Below are 18,664 nucleotides of genomic sequence, written 5' to 3'. Positions count from 1 at the left end.
GCCATTTATTTATTTATCTATTTTTAATATCCCCACGCTGGAAGCATCGCGAGATCTGTGCCAATTCTCGCACATGCGCTTTATTCTTCTCCCACCACCCCCCTCCCCACAATTTTGTGGTGGAAATTCCCGCCCCTTCCGGGACGGAGCCAATGGAAGAGCGCTATGGAAGGAGGCGGGCCAATCGCCTCCCGTTCTCCCACCCACGACTCGGCAGGGGGCGGGACGGCGCTTGCGCAGAGCGCCGCAAGGAGGGCGTCACCACGTGGGGCGGGATGCGCGGCGCCAGGTGCGTGCGGGGAGGGGGGAGCGTTGCCTTGGCGACGGCGGGCGCGGGGCGGAAGGGGCGCGAAGCGAGGCGGCGATGACAGCGGGGCGGTGATGGTAGCGGTGATGGTAGCGGGGGGCCGAGGGAAGGAGGGGGCCTGAGGTGCCGGGAGGGACCCGAGCGGGCCGGGGACGCGGCGCCGCCCGCCCTCCTGGCTCTGTATGGGCCGCCCCTCCGAGCCCCCATCTTTTCCTTTGGGCTCGGCTGAAGCCCCTCTGCTCGCTTTCCTGCACCCCGGGGGCTGTGAGAGAAGTCAGCGCACAGACTGTCCGGCAGCCGTTCTGTACTGCTGAGAGCAGAACGAGGTTGTGACAGGACAGATAAGCCAAGGAGCTGCAGGGTGGTTTCTGCACTGTCTCCAACTCAGCGTAGTCTGAATACCTGGAAAGTTCAGGACGTTTGAGGAGAAAAACTGGAGAACTGCTTCTTACCTGGTGAGTGCCTGGTTTGTTTTGCCTTGGTGGAACTCGCAGCAGGGTCAGCTCCTGCCCAGGCCCCTGCGTGGGGTTTTCCCTACAGCAGTGATGTCACACTTGGAGATGGTGCTGCTGAAGCTCCGTTACCCACACGGAATGTTTGTGCTCGTGTGATCCGTGCCCTGCAGAGCAGACCTTCTGCCAGACTGAAAGTCTGGAGGCTTCCAAGTCTTACTCCTCAAGAAGTAAACTGTAAAGAGCTTTGCTGTTATCAGAGCTCAGAACAAAAAGCACTTTTTTTGGAGACAGGAGGAGACGAGACATTATTTGTGGTTTGTTTTTGTTTGTTTCTTTTTGGCTGTCTGCATTAAGTAGAGATGAAGGCTGAAGTTTGTAATCTTAGAAAACTGCCTTGGTAGCTACAAAGTCAGAGTGTTCCTAAGTCAGAATGACTTTTGGAATGTCCTCAATACTTTAGGATCGTGTAATAATTAAACTGAGTTCTCCACTTATGCTGTCCAAAATACTGCGTACGTGTAAGAGGAGTAAGTGGCATCAGGCTGGGCTGTGAACAGGTGAGACAAGGAGAACAAAAGTCTGTTATGTGAGGTAGGTGGGCAGCATGTGCCCAGGGCTGTTCAGAAGGTGGAAGCGGGGTCCCTGCACACCTCTCCAAGTGCATTACAGTGCAGGCTTTCAGAAGGGGAAAGAAACGAAGCCTGGCAAGCACGCTGTGCCATTGCACTGCTCTTGGGAGAGTCCGCGTGTCCTGTTTTCATTATCCGGCGTGAAAAGGTTATCTAGATTATTGGGACAACCTCTTAAATTATTCCTGCTAACACTTACAGCACAGCTGGGGCTTCCTGTAGAACTTTCACATGCATTACACTGCAGTGTTGCTCCTGGAGTTGGTGGAGCATCTGCAGGCTCACTTGTTCTGTTTGAGAGGCCAGCTTTGTACAGAGGCAGTGAAAGGACAAGGGCAATGGCTTTAAACTGAAAGAGGAGAGGTTGAGGTCAGATGTGAGGAGGAAATCCTTCCCTCGGGGCGGTGAGGCGCTGCAGTGCTGCACAGAGCTGTGCTGCCCCGTCCCTGTGGGTGGGCAATGGGCTGGGGGGCAGCCAGCACACAGCTGGGGAGTGGAGCTGCATGGGCTGAGGTTCCTTCCAACCCAAACCGTCCGTAATCTCACTGAGGCTGCGTGACAACGAAGGCCACAGCCCCTGTAAAAAGCTGTGATTTCAGGCCAGCTGCTCTCGTACAACATTTCTGTTTGGCAAAAGCCTGCCGTTACATTAACCCAAACCAGGATTCTTGTTGGACTCTTCATTACAATTGGCAAGAAAAATACATAAGGGTGCAAAGATCTTTCTGTTTTCTTTGCCTTTTAATAGACTTATTTTGGAGAAACGTGTGGGAGAGGAGCATTTCCTGGCAGGCTTTCTGTGCTTTACGTAATTTGCTATTGAGAGCTCTCAGCACTGCGGCTTCCTTCCTTTCTGTCAGCTTGGCAGTCAGATCCCACCGAGCCCAGATGTGTGGCGGGTTTGGACGATCCCTCCCTTGGCACCACGGAATGCAGTGCTCCCAGCAGCCCTTTGTAGCCAACAAAAATCTGTTTGTGCTTTTTCCCTCCTGCTGTTTCTGAAGCAGCGAGAGCGATGTGCTGTGAAGGTGCCTTATCCTCAGGCTCCCCAGAGAGCCTCAGCGGTACAAAGCAGCCAATCTGACCGTGCTGTGTTGTCAGAAGAAGTTGAGGAGTGGATGAGAGCCAGGGTACAAAGTGCAAAAGCGAGGAAGCCTGAGTCTTGGCTCAAAGGTGATGTAGAGATAACGAGACGAGCGCTATGCGCCCGGCACAGCCGGCTGCTGCGCGCTGTGATGCACACATGTGGTGACTTTGCTTGTGGTGATTTGTCTACTGTAGAAACTGGATGGCTTCTACGGTGAGCCTGGGTAAAGAAACATTATTGGAAGATGGAATGCCCCCTGCAAAAAAGCCCAGGTAACTCCCATTACACGCCAGTGCATTTCTTCTAATGAGAGCTTTTCCCGTAACCTTGCGTCGTCCTTTAATCAGACCGATGTTTGGCACAGAGCTTTAGCAGTCCTCTCTGTTCCTGATCCAGGAAAGGCGTTCTGTCTCTAGCTGTGCTCTCTAAGTAGTGCTTTCCTGTGGTGCATGAAACAAAGGCCTTAATGCTGAGCATGTGCCAAAGAATTCCTTGCTGCTGGTTTCCTTAACCCCAAAGCCAGGCTGCATCTTGCGCAGAAGGCTTCGTTGTGCTGCTCTGTCTCCCTGTTGGGTGTTAGCCCTCATTCAGGTGCTGCCCTGCTGTGCTCCTGCACAATGTGGGATGGCACATCCTGGTAGTTCAGGCAGTTCCTCAAGTTAGCTGGATTTTGCTGCATGAGAGGCTAAATAATTGCACTCTGGAGGCTCTCTGTACTTACAAGTAGGTTGTCTGGCACTTCTCTGAATTGCAGTTGCATGTAGTGAAATTGTGAGCCTTTGTGATGCCAGCCTGTGGGGCTGTGCCTGTTCCTGAAGGATACTGAGTTGTCTCTCTCCTGAATACCAAAGAGCCCTAATGGACATTTTGATGAAAAACTTAGGCAGCGAGTGCCTCAGCTGTCCTTGATTTGCACGTTCCATGACTCAGGGCATCCTTCTACGTGTGATGGTGCCAGTTGTGCTGCTTTCTCCTCTTGCAGGAAGCTGTTGCCAAGCCTAAAAACCAAGAAGCCTCGGGAACTTGTTCTGGTGATCGGAACAGGAATCAGCGCTGCGGTTGCTCCCCAGGTCCCAGCTCTGAAGTCTTGGAAGGGTTTGATCCAGGCTCTCCTGGATGCCGCTATTGACTTTGATCTTCTGGAAGATGAAGAAAGCAAAAGGTTTCAGAAGTGTCTCCATGAGTACAAGAACTTGGTGCACGTTGCCCATGACCTTATCCAGAAGCTCTCTCCGGTGAGTGCTGCAGTGCATCTGTGTCCCAGGAAAGCAGTGGCTTTGGAGGCACAGCAGGTCCTGCATTTGCAGGGAGTCGAGCACTTGCTGTGTCTGGGCTGGGTTCCTGAGGGGGTTTTGGGCCAGGAGCTCCCAGAGCTGTCTGTGTCCCTTGGACAGCCGAGGGCCCCCAGCAGCTGCATGATTCCCAGGGACTGAACACCAACTGCTGGCATTTCATGCTGAGCTTGCCAGGGAGTGCTCCCACCTCAGAGAAGCATGTGAAGGGCGAGAGGAAATCCGTCCCGTTGTGCAGAGTGACGCTCCTTTATCTCTGAGCTGCAGAGCTGAGTCAATAAGTCTGGATGGAGCAATGCCTGGTGAACGTCTCTTCTCAGATGTTCTCTTGTTCTTGCTCTTCGACCTGAAAATAAATCTGATAAAAGTGCAGTGTTTGCCTTGCAAGGCCCTACAGCTTTGCAGAGCTCTTCAAGAAACGCGTGGGTAGTTGTTGTGTATTCATTTGGCACAAAGTATGAAAAGAAAGCAGGCTCTGATCTTAATCTCTCTCTGCTCCTCAGCGCACAAGCAATGTTCGCTCAACGTTTTTCAAAGACTGTCTGTACGAGGTGTTTGATGACCTGGAATCTAAAATGGAAGATTCTGGGAAACAGCTGCTTCAGTCAGTGCTTCACCTGATGGAAAACGGGGCACTGGTGTTAACCACAAACTTCGACAACCTGCTGGAACTGTACGCAGCACACCAGGGGAAGCACCTGGAGTCTCTTGACCTGACGGATGAGAAGAAGGTAAAGGATGTTGATCCAGGGCTGAGCTGGGACAACGTGGGCTGGTGGCAGCTGCAGGATGTGCTGTTATGCCCACGTCAGGGGTTGTGCTGCTAACAGTAATGTGCATCGTGTCGGGTGAAGGGCAGGCAGAGGCTCTGACAGTTTGGGGTGGTGAGGAGCGACGGCGCAGGCTGGTTTCTAAGGCGCAGTTCTTACTGGCTGATGTCCAGTGCTCAGGAGCAGCCTTTGAGCCTGGTGTTCCTCTGGTCTCTGTCCCTGAAACCTGTGGCTGGGCCTTGCTGCAATACGGTGAGCCTTGCTTCCACGTGAGGCTTGGATTGACAGCTCTCACCGAAACTGGCAACTCTGGGCAAAAAGCAGAGCTGGCCTGTCTGCTGTGATGTGCCTTTTGTAGGAGGGCTTTTTGAGAGAGGGCTCTGGCCTGGCAGGCAGCAAGCTGCGACTCCTGGGTCCTTCGTCCTTCCTCCCTCCCCTCTGCCCTGCCTCCAGGAGGGCCGGGCAGCTCTGTGTGCCACAGACCTCGTGCTGCATTTGTAGCTGTTGGCCTCAGACACTTCCCTGCCTGCCCGGGGCTTCAGCCAGGCAGAAAATGAGTGGCAAACAGCACAGCCCGTGCCCCCAGCACTGCCCTGCTTTACACCGTGGGTTTTACTCGTGCAAATCAGTGCTGCTCCGTTTGTGGATGCTGTGAAGTAATCTGTTTCTTTCCATCCTGACTTGTTTCTGTGCTTTGTTTCCTCTGTGACCTCTTAATCTCCATGGCTGCAGGTACTTAGAGCAATACAAATCAGCGTTCTAATTATTGCCAGCTTAAATGAGCTGCGGTCTGTAGGAGTAAACTGAGAGCCTCAAAGTGGCTTTCTGAAATGAAGGTCAGCTGCTGAGCTTTCTCAGGGCCTGGGGAGCAAAAAATGAATTCGGTGGACTCTAAGAAATTTGCTGACATTAGATTCCATTTGTCCCCTTTTTCTGCTGAGCCTGGCGCATTGATCATAGTCTCTTCCAGTGACGTTAGCCATTCCTCTGTAGTGTTGAACCAAGAAGTGCCATAGGCTGTTGAACTCACAGCCTCTTGAGAAAACGAGATGAACGTGAGGAAGAAGCTGCCTTTGAGAAGCTTCTCCAGAGCCTCCACTTTAAAGCTCACAATTCAGCACCCGAAGAGGTGGGAGACGAGTCTTAGGGCAGGAGCTGCAGAAGACCCAGCGAGGCCGTGCCGTAGCAGCTGTGCTGGCGCTCACTAACACTGGCGCCGTTTGTTCTGGCAGGTGCTGGAATGGGCCCAGGAGAAGAGGCAGCTCAGCGTCCTGCACATCCACGGTGTGTACACCAACCCCAGCGGCATCGTGCTGCACCCAGCCGGCTACCAGAACGTGCTGCGCAACACCGAGGTGATGGTGAGCTGTGCTGCAGGGCTGTGAAGAGCCCCGTAGGTTCGGAGCCAGATTCCTTCTGAAAATACGCTCTGCTCTTACCGAGAACATCTTTCCTGTTTTCTCTTCAAGCGAGAGATTCAGAAGCTGTATGAAAACAAGTCGTTCCTGTTCTTGGGCTGTGGTTGGACTGTTGATGACACCACGTTTCAGGCCCTCTTTCTAGAAGCTGAGAAGCACAAGTCAGACCTGGAGCACTTCATGCTCGTGCGGAGAGGAGATGTGGACGAGTTTAAGAAGCTCCGTGAGAACATGCTGGACAAGGGCATTAAAGTGATTTCCTATGGAGATGAGTACACAGACCTGCCCGAGTACTTTGGGAGGCTGGCGAGTGAGATTGCCACGCGGGGCCGAGCAGGTATGGGCTGTGTGCACCTTGCAGGTGGTCCTTGGAGCACAACACGGCATCACTGCCTCTTTTTCTCTGTCCTGTATTTCCCCCCACCCAGTTTTCTGCATTTGTAGCTGGATTTGGGGCTTATTTTCACACAATCACTGCATGTTCATGTAGTTAAAACAGCTCTACTGCTTCTGACTCATCCATACCTAACTTTTTTCATGCAGCTGGCATCATTTATTCTCTTTCTAGTGAAAGGAAAGTGCGTTCCAGGCTCATTATTTGGTCTCAGTGATCTGCACACTACTCAGACTGAGCCAATTCTCTAACAAATGAGATTTCACACTAATAAATCATAAAAATCAGAAACAAGCTTGCTAACCAGAGCCTTGCTGGTGTGTGTCCTGAAGGTAAAACCCAGCCAGGAGGGCGTCACGGGGAATCCCACTTGCTCCTGAAGTGCCATCCATTCCTGGAGCAGTGCAGGCTGAATGCTGACGGTTGCCTCCTGCCTTCCCAGCCCATACCCACGCTCTGCTCTGTTTCAGGTGTGCCTAAGGAGGGACAACAACTGAACGGCTCCGCCGCAGCGCACGCTGAGATAACAGGTAAGGTTCCCCCAGGTGCAGAGAGGCTCCCGGTGCAGCAGCGCCACCCGCCGTGCGGTGCTGAGCCCACTGCTGCCTCGTCCTGCGCGGCGTCGCTGCACGGCCAGCCCCGGTTGAGAGCAGAGGCTCCACCGCCCCGCGGCACCCGGCGTCCCTCTTTCCAGCCACCTCGCCAGGTGCCACAGGAGCGGCGCGGGCCCAGGCCGGTTCTGCAGGGCCTTTCCTTCCCACAGGCTGCAGCACGTGAGCCGCAGGCCAGGAGCGACGCCGCGCTCCCACAGCGCAGGGAGCCGCAGCACCGCGCGAGGGGAGGAGCGGCGCCCTGCTCAGAGCTGCTGCTGAGGCGGGCAGGCAGAGCCGAGGGCCGGGCCCCTCCTCACACAGATACCTGACGACTGACTGTCCTTTTTACCAAGGCTGTTTGCTGGGGGGTGAGGTCTCCCCACCTCAGCTGCAGCCTCCTGTAATTTCATACTTAATGCCTTTGTATTCTGTACTTTCACTTCAGAATGAAACTTGAGCAGTTTTTGTTTTGCTTTTTTTTTTTACTTGAAGCTCTAGTTTTATAGTCCTTCCTTTGTACTGTACAGTATTTTGTATGTTGAAGCTCCTATTAAAGGTCTGTTCAGTTCCATTACCCTTTTGGCTGCTGTTTGGTTTGCATGCACACGTCACAGCCTGAAGGCAGAGGCAGCAGCCTGTCTCCCCCCTGAGAAGGAAAGGGGTCTTGGCTGAAGGCAAGCTAGTTGTACACAGAAAACAAATTATGAAGTTTATTTATATAAATTATGTCTCTTAGCAGACAGCATTCAATTTATTGCACTAGAGCACATCTGCAATACGGAGCTACAAGACATCATAAGAGAGTTTTGTATTATTCAATGTAGCACTTTAGACCAGGATCAAGAGGCACTCTAAAGGGGGGGAGAAAGGGTGCAGGGAAGCAGCAAGCAGCCACCACTGTCTTCCAGTATTTTTTTTCTTTTGTTACGTAGTTGAGGCAGCAAACAACGCTGAGGCCAGCAGGCAGAAGAGCCGCAGGGGCACACTGCCCTCCATCGCCGGCCGGTGGAACAACCAGCACTACCAGACACACTGCTGCAGTTCTCTGGGTACCCTGCAGCGAGACCCCAGCGACAAAACAAATGGGGGCCATAAGGCAGTTTAGCATCTCCCCGGGAGCCCCTGCTTGCCCAGGACAGGGGCAGGCTGTTGCAATTTTTGGTTTATCAACTTTGGTGAGCTGCTACAGCCAAAGTTAGCAGCACTATGAACGGTCAGGTGGTCTAATGCTGTCACTGAGCAGCAGCTGTCCCTGTTGTATGGTCTGCAAGAGCACAAAAGAGCAGCTTGGGGCTCAGTACCCACCTGCAGCCCTGCCCAACAGTGCACAGCTGCTGCCAGTGACAGCACAGCCCCACAACAGCAGGTCCTTGCACTGCCACTCGGATAGCATGAACAATACAAAGCTCTGGTTTCAGCCTCTGCATGAGGGAGGCCGAGTTATTGGAACAGAATGAAGGAATCCAGGGGCAGGGCTATACTGAGCAAAGCCCCACAGCTGATCAGGGAGGAACGCTCCAAGTAGAGAAGAGAGCTTTCATCTACAAATACACCATAGTCAATAAATATGGCAGGAGAGCACGGACCTAACTGGAATAAGCACAAGGTGATCAGCTAATACCTTCCTTCCTATTTCATGCTCATGCAGTGTTGGAAGAGCACACCAGCGAGCACTGAGATCAGATGGGCAGGGGAAGCACAGCCCTTGCACCCGCATCCCTTCATTCTGTTCTGCACTACACTGGAAAGACTAGTCAGTCACAGGGTGAAGCATGTTCTTCTGAGACATCTGCAAACAGCAATTTGGTGCAATACTTGATTTTAGGCCTTCATGAGCGCTGCGACCACAGCCTTGGCGTTAAGGCTACGCAGATCACAGTAGGTTTGTCCAGTACCAACAAAAACGATGGGCTTGCTTGTGATGTAGGTCATAGAGATGGCGGCGCCGACCTGCCGAGGGGACGAGCACCATTAGCAGGCCAGCCTCCCCCTGTACAGCCTGCTGCTCCATAAGAACATTTCCAGTTCACTGCAGACTTCAGAGGGAGCAAAAAAAGGGCCCAAGAATGCAACAACAAGGATCCAAATTTCTGAGCTCTGAGTTTTGGAGAACACACAGAAACACACAGGCTGCTCCCAAGGATGCAGGCACCTCACACCCCGTGCTCAGCTCCACGGGCAGGCAGGAGGCCAGGGGGCATTGCAGCTGGCATAACCAGGTGTCAGTGCCACCTGCAGCCACAAGTCATCTCCCACCAGGATTTTGCATTCTGCAGATCTCACTCCCTACGCTGCATAAGCAGGTTCACCCTGATTTAAAGCCACCTTATTCTGCTTGGCATTTAATGCAGGCTCTGAGTGCCTGATTCAGCTGCACTTCCCTTGGGATGTGCTTGCTGCAGCTGTCCCAGTATTACCTCCTCAGGGGAGCACAAACACTCAGCCTTCTTATGTTTTCCAGAACTGTACAGTCCCAATTCCACATCCCTCAATGCAATTCTGCCAAAGAACTGGGACACCTCACGGCCATTTGTCCACAGGGACAGAAATCAGTCTGCTTCGTTTTGTCTAGATGGCTGGAGCGCATTTTAACACAAAGGACAGCCTCCAGGAGAGGCCATAAGTGGCCCACTGAAAACAGCCCCTGTTTGTTGACTGCAGCTCCTCCCTCCTGTCACCAGCAGGAAGCTCTCTGCCAGGGTAAGGTTGGAGAAAACCCCCCGAGCACGAAACGCTCCCCTTACCTTGTCATCGATGGTATCAAACTTGGTGAGCACAATTCCATCAATGAGCCGGGGCGTCTGGGCCATGGAGTGGTCAGCCAGGGCCTTGTTGAACTTGACCTGAGGAAGAGAACATCCTCAAGAAACGAAGTTGTGTCGCCGACCCCGTCTGAAACACCCATAAAACCCACGCAGATCTGCCCTTCCCAGAAAGCAACTCTGCAACTCACCAGCTGATCCACAGCCTCGTTTCCCACCAGAGCCTCTCCAACGAAAAGGACCAAGTCAGGAGCGTTGACGGCAATGAGTTTTGCCAGGGCTGTCATCAAGGGGGCATTGTCCTGCATGCGGCCCGCCGTGTCCACCAGCACCACGTCGAAGCCCTGGTTACGAGCTGTGGAGACACGGAGAAAGCGTAAGTAGAGGAAGCCCAGGGTCCCAGCCGGCCCCACCTGCGCCGCTCCTTCCTACCATAGGAGATGGCCTCCATGGCGATCCCTGCAGCGTCCTTCCCGTAGCCCTTCTCGTACAGCTGCACCATGCTCCTCCCGCCGTGGCTCTCCGGGGGGTGCAGGGCGTTGAGGCGCCGGGTGTGAGTGCGGAGCTGCTCCACGGCCCCCGCTCGGAACGTGTCGCAGGCAGCAATGAGCACGCTGAAACCATTCTCAATCAGCCAGAACGAGATCTGCGGCCAGCAATGGAAAAGCCTCGTTAGCGGCCGCGGCCCGAGCCCCGTCCTGTCCCAGAGCCGCCGGTGCCGTGCCCCACCTTGGCCAGGTTGGTGGACTTCCCAACGCCGTTGACGCCGCAGAAAGTGACCACGTAGGGCCGGCGGTGCCGCTGCGCATCCATGACGTCCCGGAGCACGTCCACGCGGCGCTGCGGCTGCAGGATCTGCACTAAGGCCTCCTGCAGGGCCTGCTTCACTGTTGAGGTCACAGCTGGGAAAAAGGAGATGAAAGGAGAACGTGTCACACCTGGGAAGCCCTGCAGAGAAGCCCTGATCCCCAAATTACCAACGCGAGGAGGCCAGGAAGACATTTGGTACCATAGATTCACCAGGTTGGAGAAGCAGGGGACCCAGGCCAGCGAGCTGCACGCACCAATAAGAACACAAGCAGGGCACAACCACTTACTGGTGAACGTTCCCATCACTTTCCCTTCCAGTTTCTTCGCCACTGATTCACAGAGCTGGACTGCAATTTCAGCTGCCACGTTTTTTGCTTTGGGAGAGAGAGAGAAGAGAGAAGAGAGCAGGGTTATCAGAGCAGGATGGACGGCACATGTTGGACACCAGCATCACACCAGGCCTGGGAGCTTGGCGCAGAGGGAAGAGTGGAAGTGAAGGATCCCCTCCTGATTTCACCACTCAAAGCCACACACAGCAGACCCACACGTACCAATCAAGTGATCTTTCATCTTCTCCAGGACTGGGTCCATGTCCTGTCTTGTCAAACTCTTGGAGCCCACCAGGCCTTTCAGCATGCCAAACATACCTCCGAGGCCACCTTTCTTTGTGCTGCACAGAAGCAGAACACTTATCTTAGGTGTGAACTGCACAGCGCATGCAGCAGCCAGCAGCAGGGAGAGACAATAGCCTGTCACAGCTGACAAACAGACCTGTCTGTACCTGCTGCATTACTGAATAGTCTGGAAAATGAATTATGGGAGGGAAATCACGAAGGATGCAGCAGTCAGGGCCTCAGGAGCCTCTACCTGGGTTTTGAAGCGTTCTGAATAATCTTCTCCTCCTCAGCTTCTTCGTCACTCTCATATTCGAGGTCATAGAGGCGGCCAGGCTCACGGTTTTGATCCTTAAGGGCCTGCAAGATGAATGCAGCACACTGAGAAGTGGCAACTGCTGAATGTTATTTTCCCAGCTTGCTTTCAATAGGAACAGCATCAGCTACAGTCAGCAGATGCAGCTCTACAGATCCCTGCCACAAGTGCTCAGTGGTTTGGTCAGATTGGCGCATGCAGATCTGGTGCTGTTTGCAGCAGAAAACCTCCTCCAGGCAGCAGCTGGGCGCCCTGATCCCCTCTTCCAGCACTTTCTCAGCCACTCTTGGTGATGCCCCGCTGACCCCAGAACACACCAAAGCAGACACCATGACCTGACTTCTTACCATATCAGGCTCAAACTCCTCCATGGGAGAGGCCTCTGAGTTCCCGTTGGTAGTGGAGTTACTGTAATCAAGTACTTTGGCGTTAGAGTTCCCCAGATCCCACACTCGGGGTTTCTTCCCCTTCTCCTTCTGAGCATCAGGCTTTGGAGACTTGCTGAAATAAAGACCACAGACATTTTGTTCTGCTGAGTGAAGTATGAGCAAACTCCTCCTTAGAGGCTTCAAAAACTCAAAGTCCAGCTATCAAAAAAGGCAAAAATCCAGGCTAAAACTGACCAATGCCAAATCTCCACAGAGTTTATCTATCTGAACTTTAGCCTTGTCTCAAGCTCAGCATGGCCTGCTTTAACCCAAGCCAGCCATCAGCTCACCCTTCACTTGCTGTGGGAAAAACTCCCCCCCATAAAAGAAATCTGGACCCCACACGAGGTCTGGATTTTGAACACCATCCTGTACTTTGACCACATTCTGAGGATTAACAGGATGATTTTCAGGGGCAATGAAGGAAAGAGAAGCTCAGTATCACCGAGGGATGGCATGGAGCCTCCAGCAAAAGCAGGGCTGCAGCACGCGTGGATTCACCGCAGCCTGACTGCGCCCTCGCAACCCACCTGGACTTCTCCCCTGCTTTCATGTGTCTCTTGAAGAATTCTTCCCGGTTCTTCTGCAGTATTTCATCCTTGGTCAGTTCCTCCCTGTCCCCAGGGGCCGAGGACTGCTTTTCACCTGGGGCTGCTTTACTGGAGGCTGTAACAGCTTCATTCCCTGAAGGAAAGAGCACCAGCACGAGCTCAGCCTTTTAGAACTAGCAGAAAGAGCCAGCACTACACTGACTGTATGTGAGAAACTCCTCTGTGAAGACAGAGGCCCATTCCTGCCTCACCTCTGAGATTTTGGAAGCCTCAGGCCACATGAGCATCTTATTTCAGCCCAAAGGCAGCTGCATTTGGGATCCCATTTTCCCAAGATTAGCAGTTTACGAACCAGCTCTCCCAGACATCTTTGTATGTTGGTCGTTCCCCATCTCAGAACCAAGAATGCTAAGAAGCCACGCCATTACAAGAGCACCACCTCTGCCTGTCACTGCCCTAACCGAAGGGCTGCCCTCCCCAGTCTGGGCATATGGCAGCACTACCACAGCAGATGAAGTGCATTAAGCAGGACTCTTCCCTCCTGTGCTGGCTGTGACCAGAAGACCCTGAACAGCACTCAGGTGCTGAGGAATGATTAGAGAAGCACAGGCGGGGCCACACGTGACCCACATTTCACAACCCTGGAATATTTGCACCCTCCCATGCACACACACACACACACACCTCCCTTCAACTCACCTTCCTTTTTGGAACCTTTGTTCTTCTTGTTCTTGACTTTCTCCTTTGGTTTCTCCCCTCTGGTCTCTATCATACACTTGACAGTCTTTTGAGATTTCACAGACTGCTCAAACGTCTTCATCACGGTGGGAGCTCGGACCTTACTGCTCTCCTCTGCTTCCCTGCAGGACAGTGCCCATGAGCCTGAACTGCAGCCCCGCGCCGCCCAGCCCCCGACCTGTGCCTGCTCTAGACAGAAGCAACACTGAACAGCTCAGCCCTTCCCACACACCATTTCTACCAGGTTTTTGGCTATTACGGCCTCATCTGCTACCACACGGCAAGCAGCACAACTGAAGAGCAGAGCCCCCAGCTCAGACACGGTGCTGAGCTGTGGGAAGGAGAGCCGCTCACCGGAGGAGGCGCAGGAAGTCATCCTTAAAATCGAAGGTGCCGTTCAGGACGCCCAGGGCGCCCTTCTGCTGGAACTCATTGCGGTATTTGTCTCTGAACTCCTTGTGAACATCATCTATCAACTTGTCCACGTAGGTTAGAGTCAGGATCTTCTGAAATCCCACCTGCAACAACGCGCAGCGGAAAGATGTCGCCCTGAGCAAACGGCACTTAAGTAATTAAAAAGGCTAAAACCATTAATTGCAGCGCATCGACCTTCCTGGATTTCAGACACTCGGTATGAAGTTCTTTAATTTCAGGCACCAGATGATGCAGGCTTCAGGCTGAGTTTCCTAATCTGACCTCCCAGGCTTTTAATACGTTCTCTCAAAAAAGAAAAAAGCACAGTGCAGAGCTCTGCTTTAAAACGTGACTCCCAAAACAACGCTGTTTCATAGCAACAAGGCACGCACTGAAAGGCCAGAAAGCCTCGTGCTTATCTGTATGCATCCAAACAACATCGTGTGGAGCCCCTGAGATAAGGAATAGAGAGTTCAAGGAGAAAAGCATCACAGCTTTCCTGAAGTTGAAAAGACCAGGCGCTCTGTTTTTTTCTATCATAAATCCAAACACAGACTTCTCATCGGCGATGAGGTTTCCTTAGAACGTAACAGCCTGTGCTGTTTCCATTCCGCTCAAAGCTGGATTCTTAATCCTATCGCTGCTGACTAAAATAAACCAGCACAATCCACAGCAGCACAACTGAAGGAGCAGCCACACCTCGCCCACAAAATCCAGCCCTCAGACAGCAAAACCCTACAGTGTGCTGGGAAAGCCCACCAAGAACACAGCGGGCAGGCAAAGCACCAGGGGTGACCTCAGTGAAGAGCATTCCTCACCCAAAAATCCCACAGCAAGAAGCTCGGCCAGGCAGAGACAAAACACAGCAGTATCTGAAGCATCAGTTTGCTCAAGATGCACAGGCGACAGTTCTGTGTGCAGGAACACCCCTGTGCAAACAGGACGGCTTTTGGCCGCCTGCAACCCACGTGCTGCTCTTCCCAGGCTGTCCCCATGGCAGCTCTGCACGCCCTGCACCAGCTGTTCTGCTCCAGCCCAGCTCAGTGGCAGCCACTGGGTGTTTGACACGTGGCCCAGCTGCAGCATTTCTCAATGGGCACCAAACTCTTCTGGTGGCGCAGGTGGAGGAGGAGGAGCAACGGGGACATTGTGTGCCAGGGAAAGCGTCACCTGCCCTGTGTGCAAGACGCCTTTTGCACCACACAGCACTGAGCTAAGCCCTGTTTTTTGTGAGGTTTCAGTAAGTCAAGGGAAAGCCTCAGCCACACAGGAAGGCAGAACGCAACATTTGTGCCTTCCTGGAGCTTCTGACCAAGCCACAAACCTCCCTGAGCACTCTTCCTCTTCTGAGCTTCAACAAGCCCCTTACTGACAGTCCCTCAGAGCAGACAGCATGGCAGCCAGTCATGAAAACAAAGCATTTAGAAACCAGGGCAGCCCGAGGGGGGGGGCACTTACCACAAACACCAGCTCAAACTGGTTGTCCAGCTTGTACTTGAGCGTGAGGGCTTCATGGGTGAAGGAGTTGTTGCCACCTCGCTCCTATGGGATGGACCCATCAATTCAAGGTGGTGACAGGGTGACAGCAACAGTGTGACACCTCCCCTTGCTTTCCTCCTTTTCCCCCAGCCAGAACACAATGGGGACACTATTCCAAGCACAGCCCTCAGCGCCCAAATAGGGACCCCTGTCCACCACCACCACCACCACCCCCCCCCCCCCCCCCGGGGGGGGGCCCCCCCCCCCCCCCCTCCAAAGCGGCTCTCCAAAATTCGGCGGTGCTGAGCCACACCGCACATCTCCCAACTACGAGGTTCCTCTTCGTCCCGCCCCCCCCACGCAGGAGCTCTGCCCTCAGCCCCTCTCCTCACGGAGGCAGCCGCAGCCGCGGCCTCTCCCTCTCTCCCCCTCTCGCAGGCCCCTCCCTCACGCAGGCCTCCGCCGCCGCTCCCCCGCCCCGGCGGACCTGCAGAAGCACGGAGCGGATGAGGGCGTTGACAGGGGCAGTAGCGGCGGAGGCGGGCCCGCGGACGCCCTGGAAGCACCAGAGGACGAGCCCGCCCTTGCTGAAGATGGTGAAGAAGTCCAGCATGGCGGCGCCGGGCCGGGCTGCGCGCACACGTCGCACTGCTCCGCGCACTTCCGCCGGAAGTCACCGTATAGCCACGGAGCTTCCCATTGGCTGTTAGGCCAAAAGAGGATGTGGGGGGGGGAAAGCCAATGGCGAGACTAGGAGGGGCGGAAGGGGCGGAAGGGGCGTGAAGGCGGGGCAAAGGGCAAAGGGCAAAGGGCGGGTGGCGGGGCTGGCTGCCATGCTGCGCGCGGTGCGAGGGGGGCGCGCGTTGTGGGGGGGCTCCGGGAAGGGCAGCGGGGGGGCGAAGCTGGGCCGCACCCTGCGCACCGCCACCCCGCAGCGCTCCGACGTCTTCCGCGGTGAGATGAGGGCTCTGGGGCTGGGGGCAGCGGGAGGAAACGCGGGTGTGGATGTGATGGAGATGTGCGGAGGGAAAAGGGTACAGGGAGGGGGTAAAGGTCACTCGGTGGGGTCGCAGGGGGTGCAGAGGGGATTCGGCGGGGTTCTGGGGGGAACCGAGGGGATCCGGATGCATCGTGAATTGGCAGAGGGGTGGTGAATGGGAACGTGGGGGGTCGTCGGGGTGTGCCGTGGTGTGCGGAGGGGACTGGGAGATCTGGGGGGTCCAGGAGACCTCGGTTGGTTGGGTGAGGCCCTGGGAGGGGGACCTGCAGTACTCAGTGTGACTTTGGGGGGGGAGGAGGGTCTTAGAGTCACCTGGGAGGGTGTTCTAAGTGGAGTTAGGAGGATCTCCTGGCTGCATCCCTCTCTATTCCCACAGAGCTGGGGCTGAGGCTGTCCCACCTGGGGCAGACACTGCGGAGCCAGCTGCCAGAGTCAGAGGGGGCCTGGAACCCATTGCACTCCCACCAGAACTGCCCCCCACCCCCAGAGCGAGCAGATGTGGTGGTGGCAGGGGGGGGCGTGCTGGGCTGGTCGGTTGCCTACTGGCTGAAGACACTGGAGAACAGGCGGCATGGCATGCGGGTGGTGGTGGTGGAGCGAGACCCCACGGTGAGACCCAGAAGATGGGGGAGGTCGGCAGGGACACACCATCCCTCAACACCCCTCTGCCTCCACCACCCCTCTCCTTTCCCCCCCACAGTATTCCCAGGCTTCCACTGTGCTGTCTGTGGGGGGCATCCGGCAGCAATTCTCCCTGCCTGAAAACATCCGCCTGTCTCTGCAATCTGCCGCCTTTCTCCGTACTATCAACGTGAGTTTGGGCGATGGCAGCACTGTGGGAGGGTGTCTCAGTGAGGAGTCTCATTCTTACCCCTTCCTTACTGTGCTGTCCCCCCTCAGGAACACCTGTGGGTGCCCAACGAGCCCCCCATCGACCTTCAGTTCCAGCCCTCGGGATACCTTTTCTTGGCGTCTGAGCGTGGCGCTGCCACCCTGGAGGCTGGCGTCAAGGTGCAGAGGTGATATGGCCACCCCTGACCCCCATTAAAAGGGACACTGGGGACACCCCTGTTCAGTGACACTGTTTGTCTCCAGGGAAGAGGGCGCCAAGGTGGTCCTGCTGTCCCCTAGTCAGCTGAAGGCCAAGTTCCCATGGATAAACACAGAGAATGTGGCCGTGGCGTCCTACGGTAGGGGACGTGCTGTTGATGGGGATGCTGCTGTCCCTTTGTGTCACCATGTGTGTCATTATGTCTGTCCACAGGGCTGGAGAACGAGGGCTGGTTTGACCCTTGGTCCCTCCTCAACGCCTTCCGAAGGAAAGCCATGTCCCTGGGCGTCTACAGCTGCGTCGGAGAGGTGACATGTGAGTCCTGGGCGCGGTGACACCACCACTACAGACACCGGGACAACCTCACCCACCCTACAACTTCCAGCTTTTGTGGTGGACACCGCAGACAACACACCAGGCATGCTGCAGGGCGTTGGCCGTGTGAAATATGTTAATGTGAGTGTGCCCCAATGCCAGCGTGTTCGGCTGTCACCATGCTGTGGGACCATTTGGGAGCCCGTCCTCAATGTCCCAGGTGCGCCTTCCCGACAGCCCGGAGCAGCAGCCCGTCTCCTGTGCCATTGTGGTGCTCGCCGCCGGCGCCTGGACTGGGAAACTGCTGGACTCGGCCACGGCCGGGCTGCGGGGCAGCCTCGCGTTGAGCCCCCTCCCCATAGAGCCCCGCAAGAGGTCGGGGCTGGGACTGAGTTTGGGCACTTTGAGCCCCCATTTCTGCTCCATGGGGTGGGACACGGCGATGTCCCCACAGGTACGTGTATGTGTGGCACTGCCCTGGCGGGCCGGGCCTGGAGACGCCATTCGTCATTGACTCTTCGGGAGCCTATTTCCGGCGCGAAGGCATTGCTGGCAACTACCTGGGGAGCATGAGCCCACTAGAGGTGCGTTCCCAAGGGTCGCAGTGTTGCGGGGACCCCCGAGGTGTCCACAGTGGTCACCGCCTGTCGCCACGCAGGGCCGTGAGCCGGACGCAGGAAACCTGGAGGTGGATCACGACTTCTTCCAGGAGGAGGTGTGGCCGCGGCTGGCGCACCGCGTGCCCGCCTTCCAGACACTGAAGGTACGGTGCCCTCCACCCTCCATCCCACGCATTTGGGCTCCACGCTGCCGTGATGCAGCCCTACAATGCCAAGCAGGTGAAGAGCGCGTGGGCTGGCTACTACGACTACAACACCTTCGACCAGAACGGAGTGCTGGGCTCACACCCGCAGCTGCGGAACGTCTTTGTGCTGGCGGGGTTCAGCGGGCACGGCCTGCAGCAGTCCCCTGCTGCTGGGAAGGCGGCTGCTGAGCTGCTGCTGCACGGCTCCTGCATGGCTGTGGATGTCAGCAGGCTGGCACCTGGGCGGCTGTGGGGCAGTGAGCCTCTGCTGGAGGCGGCCATCGTTTGAGCGGGAGCACCACAGTGTGGGTGCTGGGGGTGGGGGGCAGTGCTGCTACGGTAATAAAGGGATGGAGTGTGGCCGCTGTCTGTGAGTGAAGGGAGTCATGTTTCCAACTGGATCCCCCCCTGGGATCCTTTTGTACGCACTGTGTCC

The 18,664-nt window shown here is 55.4% G+C and overlaps 3 protein-coding genes across 10 annotated transcripts; 2 read left to right on the top strand and 1 right to left on the bottom strand.

Moving 5' to 3' along the window:
- Positions 1 to 217: 217 nt before the first annotated feature.
- On the top strand, positions 218 to 7,519 carry FAM118B (family with sequence similarity 118 member B). 8 transcript variants are annotated; one of them, XM_042832196.1, is made up of 8 exons: positions 218 to 289; positions 2,673 to 2,750; positions 3,461 to 3,713; positions 4,274 to 4,501; positions 5,773 to 5,901; positions 6,010 to 6,295; positions 6,823 to 6,882; positions 7,116 to 7,519. In XM_042832196.1, exons 1-8 carry the CDS (start codon positions 276 to 278, stop codon positions 7,127 to 7,129), a joined length of 1,062 nt encoding a protein of 353 aa, XP_042688130.1. In that variant the 5' UTR covers positions 218 to 275; the 3' UTR covers positions 7,130 to 7,519. The 8 variants fall into 8 exon arrangements, with proteins under 8 accessions (XP_042688130.1, XP_042688138.1, XP_042688133.1 ...); XM_042832199.1 differs by having other exon boundaries at positions 240 to 289; positions 2,396 to 2,750; XM_042832200.1 differs by having other exon boundaries at positions 241 to 289; positions 2,399 to 2,750.
- Positions 7,520 to 7,641: 122 nt separating this feature from the next.
- SRPRA (SRP receptor subunit alpha) lies at positions 7,642 to 15,704 on the bottom strand. Its single transcript, XM_042832195.1, has 14 exons — positions 15,545 to 15,704; positions 15,037 to 15,120; positions 13,519 to 13,682; positions 13,126 to 13,286; positions 12,406 to 12,559; positions 11,795 to 11,948; positions 11,385 to 11,491; positions 11,069 to 11,187; positions 10,805 to 10,891; positions 10,437 to 10,609; positions 10,140 to 10,353; positions 9,899 to 10,062; positions 9,690 to 9,788; positions 7,642 to 8,895 (listed from the first exon to the last, which is right to left on the bottom strand). Exons 1-14 carry the CDS (start codon positions 15,668 to 15,670, stop codon positions 8,767 to 8,769), a joined length of 1,935 nt encoding a protein of 644 aa, XP_042688129.1. The 5' UTR covers positions 15,671 to 15,704; the 3' UTR covers positions 7,642 to 8,766.
- A 186-nt stretch (positions 15,705 to 15,890) lies between these two features.
- On the top strand, positions 15,891 to 18,588 carry FOXRED1 (FAD dependent oxidoreductase domain containing 1). Its single transcript, XM_042832032.1, has 11 exons — positions 15,891 to 16,011; positions 16,434 to 16,666; positions 16,758 to 16,868; positions 16,958 to 17,076; positions 17,153 to 17,247; positions 17,322 to 17,423; positions 17,494 to 17,564; positions 17,644 to 17,798; positions 17,878 to 18,007; positions 18,082 to 18,186; positions 18,263 to 18,588. Exons 1-11 carry the CDS (start codon positions 15,891 to 15,893, stop codon positions 18,515 to 18,517), a joined length of 1,497 nt encoding a protein of 498 aa, XP_042687966.1. The 3' UTR covers positions 18,518 to 18,588.
- The last annotated feature ends 76 nt before the right edge of the window (positions 18,589 to 18,664 follow it).

Source organism: Centrocercus urophasianus, unplaced genomic scaffold, assembly GCF_019232065.1.
Source record: "Centrocercus urophasianus isolate 14NV4802_14NV808 unplaced genomic scaffold, USGS_Curo_1.0 seq_37, whole genome shotgun sequence".
In the NCBI taxonomy this organism is placed as follows: Eukaryota; Metazoa; Chordata; class Aves; order Galliformes; family Phasianidae; genus Centrocercus; species Centrocercus urophasianus.
The sequence above is the reverse complement of the archived record's forward strand: the minus strand, read 5'-3'. Positions and strand labels throughout refer to the sequence as shown.

Excerpts from the sequence above, each read along its gene's own strand:
- FAM118B (XM_042832196.1), top strand. Across the intron at positions 2,751-3,460 it reads CCCCCTGCAAAAAAGCCCAG|GAAGCTGTTGCCAAGCCTAA; the intron begins GTAACTCCCATT and ends CTCCTCTTGCAG. Across the intron at positions 4,502-5,772 it reads ACCTGACGGATGAGAAGAAG|GTGCTGGAATGGGCCCAGGA; the intron begins GTAAAGGATGTT and ends TTGTTCTGGCAG.
- SRPRA (XM_042832195.1), bottom strand. The coding sequence starts at position 15,670 with ATGCTGGACTTCTTCACCATCTTCAGCAAGGGCGGGCTCGTCCTCTGG. Across the intron at positions 11,492-11,794 it reads AGGAGTTTGAGCCTGATATG|GCCCTTAAGGATCAAAACCG; the intron begins GTAAGAAGTCAG and ends TTCATCTTGCAG. Across the intron at positions 11,188-11,384 it reads CAGAACGCTTCAAAACCCAG|CACAAAGAAAGGTGGCCTCG; the intron begins GTAGAGGCTCCT and ends GCTTCTGTGCAG.
- FOXRED1 (XM_042832032.1), top strand. The coding sequence starts at position 15,891 with ATGCTGCGCGCGGTGCGAGGGGGGCGCGCGTTGTGGGGGGGCTCCGGG. Across the intron at positions 17,248-17,321 it reads TGTGGCCGTGGCGTCCTACG|GGCTGGAGAACGAGGGCTGG; the intron begins GTAGGGGACGTG and ends GTCTGTCCACAG. Across the intron at positions 17,424-17,493 it reads CTGCGTCGGAGAGGTGACAT|CTTTTGTGGTGGACACCGCA; the intron begins GTGAGTCCTGGG and ends TACAACTTCCAG.